The sequence below is a fragment of the Tachysurus fulvidraco genome, chromosome 3, assembly GCF_022655615.1.
Source record: "Tachysurus fulvidraco isolate hzauxx_2018 chromosome 3, HZAU_PFXX_2.0, whole genome shotgun sequence".
NCBI classification, from domain to species: Eukaryota; Metazoa; Chordata; class Actinopteri; order Siluriformes; family Bagridae; genus Tachysurus; species Tachysurus fulvidraco.
The window spans coordinates 3,540,687-3,548,186 of record NC_062520.1 but is presented as its reverse complement, the minus strand read 5'-3'; the positions used below and the strand labels follow the sequence as shown (position 1 = coordinate 3,548,186).

The 7,500-nt window shown below is 43.3% G+C and overlaps 1 protein-coding gene across 3 annotated transcripts in view; it reads left to right on the top strand.

The window, feature by feature from the left end:
• LOC113651840 (guanine nucleotide exchange factor VAV3) overlaps positions 1 to 7,500 on the top strand; it is a 93,111-nt gene that overhangs the window by 60,964 nt on the left and 24,647 nt on the right. For all 3 annotated transcript variants that reach the window (XM_047810739.1, XM_047810738.1, XM_047810740.1), the window contains exons 13-16: positions 1,291 to 1,376; positions 1,515 to 1,647; positions 6,220 to 6,329; positions 6,587 to 6,688. In XM_047810739.1, coding sequence (XP_047666695.1) covers positions 1,291 to 1,376; positions 1,515 to 1,647; positions 6,220 to 6,329; positions 6,587 to 6,688 — 431 coding nt within the window. The remainder of the gene's footprint in view (positions 1 to 1,290; positions 1,377 to 1,514; positions 1,648 to 6,219; positions 6,330 to 6,586; positions 6,689 to 7,500) is intronic.

Below are 7,500 nucleotides of genomic sequence, written 5' to 3'. Positions count from 1 at the left end.
CTGTTACACACCTTTGTCAATAATAGACATTAAATAGACATTTTTAATGGGTGTAGTCTCTAACACGCTTTTAACTATAATCAGCTTACTCTAATTAACAATGACATGAAACATTATGTTTAAATCATTTACTGTGTGTGTGTGTGTGTTTGTGTGTGTGTGTGTGTGTGTGTGTGCTTACATACTGTACCAGTTATATAATTTAGTAGTGCATGAGTGATATGGATATTTAGGTGTCTATATTTTGTGATGCTCTCTTCTGAAACGTTAACAGTCATCAAGTCCTGCAAACATTTACACCCTCATAACATTGTACTGTCACTGAACGGTGTGTGTAAGTGTGTGTATGCTGAGTGTGTAAGTGTGTAAGTGTGTGTATGCTGAGTGTGTAAGTGTGTAAGTGTGTGTATGCTGAGTGTGTAAGTGTGTAAGTGTGTGTATGCTGAGTGTGTAAGTGTGTGTATGCTGAGTGTGTAAGTGTGTAAGTGTGTGTATGCTGTGTGTAAGTGTGTAAGTGTGTGTATGCTGAGTGTGTAAGTGTGTGTATGCTAAGTGTGTAAGTGTGTGTATGCTGAGTGTGTAAGTGTGTAAGTGTGTGTATGCTGAGTGTGTAAGTGTGTGTATGCTGAGTGTGTAAGTGTGTAAGTGTGTGTATGCTGAGTGTGTAAGTGTGTGTATGCTGAGTGTGTAAGTGTGTGTATTCTGAGTGTGTAAGTGTGTAAGTGTGTGTATGCTGAGTGTGTAAGTGTGTGTATGCTGAGTGTGTAAGTGTGTGTATATTGAGTGTGTTATTGAGTGTGTAAGTGTGTGTATGCTGAGTGTGTAAGTGTGTGTATGCTGAGTGTGTAAGTGTGTGTATATTGAGTGTGTTATTGAGTGTGTAAGTGTGTGTATGCTGAGTGTGTGAGTGTGTGTACTGTATGCTGAGTGTGTGAGTGTGTGTACTGTATGCTGAGTGTGTAAGTGTGTGTATATTGAGTGTGTTATTGAGTGTGTGAGTGTGTGTATGCTGAGTGTGTGAGTGTGTGTATGCTGAGGGTGTGAGTGTGTGTACTGTATGCTGAGTGTGTGAGTGTGTATATGCTGAGTGTGTGAGTGTGTGTACTGTATGCTGAATGTGTGAGTGTGTGTATGCTGAGTGTGTAAGTGTGTGTATGCTGAGTGTGTGTATGCTGAGTTTGTGAGTGTGTGTATGCTGAGTGTGTATGTGTGTGTATGCTGAGTGTGTATGTATGTGTATGCTGAGTGTGTGTATATTGAGTGTGTAAGTGTGTGTTGTGCTCGTTACAGAATCAGCCTCTGTTAAATTATGGGAGGCCAAAAGGGGACGGTGAGGTTCGAGTCTTAACGGTGGACAAACGAGCCAAACAGGACAGGTGAGATAACACAACCCCGAGACACCCAATGCACCTCCATCTTCTCTCTTTCTTTCTTTTTTCATTCCTCACATTTCCCTCTCTCTCTCTCTGTCTCTCTCTCTCTCTCTCTGTCACTGTCTTTCTTACACTCTGCAGGCACATCTTCCTGTTCGACGCTGCCGTTATTGTGTGTAAGAGGCGAGGAGATGTGTACGAGATGAAGGAGGTGATCGACCTCCACAACTTCAAAATCACCAACAACCCTACCTCGGATAAAGAAAACCGCAAGGTGAATGACAGAAAGAGAGAGCGAGAGAGCGAGAGAGAGAGAGAGAGAGAGAGAGAGCATTCACACAATACCACACTGATTCACACGTATTCAAAACATTCATACTTTTGTAAAAGTTAAAATCAATCAGGATTCTTGACTTGATTAGTTTCTCTCTGTGAATCATGTGCAACATCTCGGCTTAAAATGGAGGTTAAAGAGTTCACAGAGATAAAAGAGTGTAAAATCCTCCACTGGAGGTCGGTAGCTGCTTTGGTTAACGCTGGTTTGTACAGAGTCTCCACTTTGGTTTCGTATCGTCATTAAAACCCGGTACACTTCTCCATGGGGTGTCTATCCTCCCATTGTTTAAAACCTTAACACAGGCTCTGTAGAGCAGCTTCCCCAACACTGTCCTAAAGTCCATCTCCTCTTTGTCCTGGCACTCCAGGAGGGGCCTTCACACCCGTCAAGGTTGGTAGCGATGTTCATCTTGGGAAAGGGTCTCATGTTTTGTGGACCAGTCTGGTAGTCCATCAAACAAACACGATCATCTGATGTTAGGGTAGATCTCCAGTGATGTAGGAGCTGACTGACAACACACCAGAACTGCAGTCCCAAATATATGCTGCCCATCTGTTCCCCTGATGTTCACCAGCTCCCGGAGTGTCATGATCCTTGAGCAGATGAGTGTCCTGGACAGTGCAGGGGCGGTCACACTAAAGATGTCCTGATCCCTGCTCTACACCAGATGCTCCTCCAGAAGCCAGTGAGAAGTTCTGCAGCCCTTGTTCTGTTAAGTAAAGTGAAAGTGACGTGACATACGGCTAAGTACGGTGACCCATACTCAGAATTCGTTGTCTGCATTTAACCCATCTAAAGTGCACACACACAGCAGTGAACACACACACACACACACACACACACACACACACAGGAGTGAACACACACCCAGACCAGTGAGCAGCCATTTACTGTATGCTGCGGCGCCCAGGGAGCAGTTAGGGGGGTTCGGTGCCTTGCTCAAGGACACCTCGGTCATGGCTGGCCCGAGACTCGAACCTACAACCTTAGGGTTAGGAGTCAAACTCTCTAACCATTAGGCCACTGTTTGTTTGTTTTAAAAAAGGTCTATTGTAAAGGTGGAACAAGGTATTTAAAACCACCTCTTTTGCTCACAATGCTTCCCAGAGTGTAGGTCGCCCACCTCTCCACTCCCCAACTGAAATGGCTTCACTTTTTCCTTTTTTAGCTGAAGATAAAATCTGAAAGTCATTTAAAAACATTCACATCTTTTTTGGTGAGCTTACCATAATTGCCAGGTCATCTGCATATGCTGAGAGACAAGCATTAGTGTGTGGACTCTTAAAACCAGAAAGGTGACTTCTCAGTTTACATAAAAGCGGTTCAATTGTTAGAGAGTACAGTATACCTGACAGAGAACAGCCTCATCTGGTACCTCTGTACACTCTAAAAGGAACAAATAAACCACCATTAACCTTCAATTCACTCTTAATTCCAGTGTATGACACTTTGATCGTGGCTATAAAACCTGAGTTGAACCCAAAGGTTTCCAGCACCTTCCACAAAGTCTTTAAGCCCAATAGCCTGGAAATGTCCAAAATGTCACAAATCAAATACACCTTATCAAATATAGACCTGTCAGGCACACGGTACATCTGGTCCTGGTGAATGAGCTGCTCCATTACTTTAGTCAGTCTTGAGGCTAATGCTGTAGTGACACTTCAGGTGTGACAGGTCTCCTTTATTCGGCATCAGGGTCAGGACGGCCCTCCTGCACCTCAGCAGGAGCTGACCGACGTTTACATCGTCCCGTAGGACATCCAGCTCGTCCCGTAGGACATCCAGCTCGTCCTGTAGGACATCCAGCTCGTCCTGTAGGACATACAGCTCAACCTGTAGGACATACAGCTCGTCCTGTAGGACATACAGCTCGTCCTGTAGGACATACAGCTCGTCCTGTAGGACATACAGCTCGTCGTGTAAGGACATACAGCTCAACCTGTAGGACATACAGCTCGTCCTGTAGGACATACAGCTCGTCCTGTAGGACATCCAGCTCATCCTGTAGGACATCCAGCTCGTCCTGTAGGACATCCAGCTCGTCCTGTAGGACATACAGCTCAACCTGTAGGACATACAGCTCGTCCTGTAGGACATACAGCTCATCCTGTAGGACATACAGCTCGTCGTGTAAGGACATACAGCTCAACCTGTAGGACATACAGCTCAACCTGTAGGACATACAGCTCGTCCTGTAGGACATACAGCTCGTCCTGTAGGACATACAGCTCATCCTGTAGGACATCCAGCTCGTCCTGTAGGACATCCAGCTCGTCGTGTAAGGACATACAGCTCAACCTGTAGGACATACAGCTCGTCCTGTAGGACATCCAGCTCATCCTGTAGGACATCCAGCTCGTCCTGTAGGACATACAGCTCAACCTGTCCTATAGCTGCTCAGAAGGCAGGAAAATTCCACAGGAAGACTGTCTATACCCGATGCTCGTCCCGTCTCCATCCTCTGGAGAGTCTCATGAACTTTCTCCAGTGTCAATTCCCTGTTTATTTATTTGCCCTCTTGCTCAGAGAGCTTTGGAAGATCCATGTGGAAACTCTCCTCCATCAACTGTGCTCCTGTCCGCTCACTGCTGTACAGCTTCGAGTAAAAGCCGACTGTCTGCTTGCGAATTTTAGTGAGCTCTGTTGAGAGATCCTCTGATTCTGGTCACACAACGTTCTTGAATCTTATCTGTCCAGTATTTTGCCCTAAACTGAAGAAGAACTGAGAAGGAGCATCCATCTCAGAGCGGACCGGCATACGTTAATTAGCACCGTTAATTATTATGCCTTTCTGAGTCTGTTTTTTTTACTTTGTCTGCATCTTACTAAAAATGATTCTCGAGGCAGAGACAATATTCTCACCACATCACCGACTCCTAAAACACGTTCTTCTACACTCGCCACACACACACACACACACACACACAACCCGCACACCGTGTTGGCGAGTTAAACTTTTACACAGATTCATGTTCAAATCTGCCATAGCTGACACACTACACTCACACTCCCACTCACACTCCCACACACACACACACACACACACACACACACACACACACAGTTATTTCTTCATACACAAATGCTCACACAATAATTATAATCATTCCGATGTTAAATGGAAAAAAAGTTGAACTTAGTGCACAAAAATTGGCAAGGTGCCAACAGCAACATGCTTTCATGTCACACTCGCTCCTCCGCCGGGCAGAGAGGGAGAGTAATAAAGGGAAAGAAAGAGAGAGAGATGCAAAGAAAGACAGAGCAAGACAGACAGAAAAATATGAGACAGGGAAAGAGAGAATGAGAATGAAAGACAAAGATGAGAATGAGACAGAGAGAAAGGCAGACAGAGAGAGTTGTGGAAGTATTGGCACCCTTTCTAGAGGTCTTCTCGGGTCTAAAGAAATCTACCCGACCCGAATCAGTTTTCACCCGAACCCGACGTGCATAATTATTATTTTTTTTTTAAGAAAGACCCAACTCGAGACAAACTCGAAAAAATTAGACCGAATCTACAACACACCAATTTTTTTTTTTTAACCCGACTGGACCCGAATGTTGCACACACCGATGCAGCCCAGCCCTTGATTGACAGGTCTGTTTCAACGAAAATTAGCTTACCGCCAGCAACACGATGTCGCAAGCGGTCTTGGCAAACAGAGGAGAGGTTGGAAAAGGACTCGAGTCGATGCACACACGAGATACAGTAGTCAGGGTCTTCTCGGGTCCGTTCGGTAAAAACACATTCATTTTAAATTACCCGAGACCCGACGCCGGTATTAATAGATCCGAGGCACACGTGAAACTTTTAGACCCGAACGCGCTCGGGTCTCGGGTCGGACCTCGGGTTTTCGGATCTAAGTGGACCCGTGAAGACCTCTAGCTTTCATGTGAAATAAACACAAATTAAAATACATTTAAGTGACAACTCTGGCAGTAGGTTCGGTGCTTGTATACGTTAAAAAGCCTTCATGTGCAGTTGTGTTGGATCTGTGAATATTTGCATAATTTCAAATATTCATGAAAAAAAATGAATAAAAATCATGAAAATAAATATTAGACAGATTAGTTTATGGATTTTTTTTAAATTATGTAAATAATTTTATTCTTTAATGTAATTTTTCAGTTCTATTTTTGAATTTCGTTTTAGTCGATACCTGTGCACATAATTTTATTTCGTTCTTTAATTTCATTCTGTTGATTCTGAAATTTTATTTATTTATTTATTTATTTATTTATTTATTTATTTATTTATTTATTTATTTATTTGGTTTGATTTGATTTCTATTTCTGGATTACTCTTAATTATGCACTATATACTGTATATACAAATGATTACATTTATTTATTACTTATTATTTAATATCGTTTAGATATTATTTAACACATTATTAAACAACACATATTTTGGATATACTGTAATTATTGAAATGCAAGGCGCGGGTACTTTGGGAATTGAGTGTGTTGTGTTATAAAGTGTAAATTATGTCGGTGTTTTTTTCTACTCAGTGGTCCTACGGGTTTTACCTCACACACAACCAGGGACGGAGTGGCTTTGAGTTCTTCTTCAAGACCAAAGAACTTAAGAAGAAGTGGCTCGAGCAGTTCGGCATGGCCATGTAAGTGTGTGTGTGTGTGTGTGTGTGTGTGTGTGTGTGTGTGTGTATGTGTTTGTCTTGCTACTCTCGTTTGTCAGGTTGCTCGGTTATCAGATATACTTAGGCAAACACACATACACACACACATAATGTAACACAGTACATGCTTGATTTGCGGTGAGACAGCATACACACATATGTGTGTACGGATTGCACAAGGTAAGGATCCTTTGTTCTTCATTCTTCCTCTATCTTTCTGTTTTTCATCTCTCGTTCAGCTCCAACATTCACCCGGAGAACGGCACCAGCAACCAGCACGAGTTCCGCATGCACACGTTCGAGAGGATCACGGCCTGCAGCTCCTGCAAGATGTTGCTGAGGTGAGCCGAGACTAAGCCGCTACGCCATGAAGCGAGAAAGTAACGAATGCAAAGGAATGTTAGCACTACCATCGATTCCTAGTGAAGCAACAGATATCTGTAACTGGGAGCCTTCGCCGTGGTTCTGACCAATCAGGACGTCTCACGTGTTTCTCTTAGTGTGTTACACAGCTTCACATGTAGGTCTCAGAGGAAGTGTGTGTGTGTGTGTGAGCCTTCCTTCACCCTCAGGAGTTGATAGGAGAGAACACACACACACATACACACACACACATACGAAACACATACACCCACACATACACACATACACACACACACATACACACACATACACACACATACGAAACACATACACACACACGTACACACATACACATACACACACATATGAAACACATACACACACACACATACACACACATACGAAACACATACACACACACACACACATACGAAACACATACACACACACATACGAAACACATACACACACATACACACACATACGAAACACTTACACACACATACACATACACACACACACACGTACACACACAATACGACACACATACGACACACACACATATGACACACACACACAGACACATACACATACACACACAGACACACAAACACAGACACACACACACACACATACGAAACACATACACCCACACATACACACATACACACACACACATACGAAACACATACACACACACGTACACACATACACATACACACACATATGAAACACATACACACACACACATACACACACATACGAAACACATACACACACACACACACAT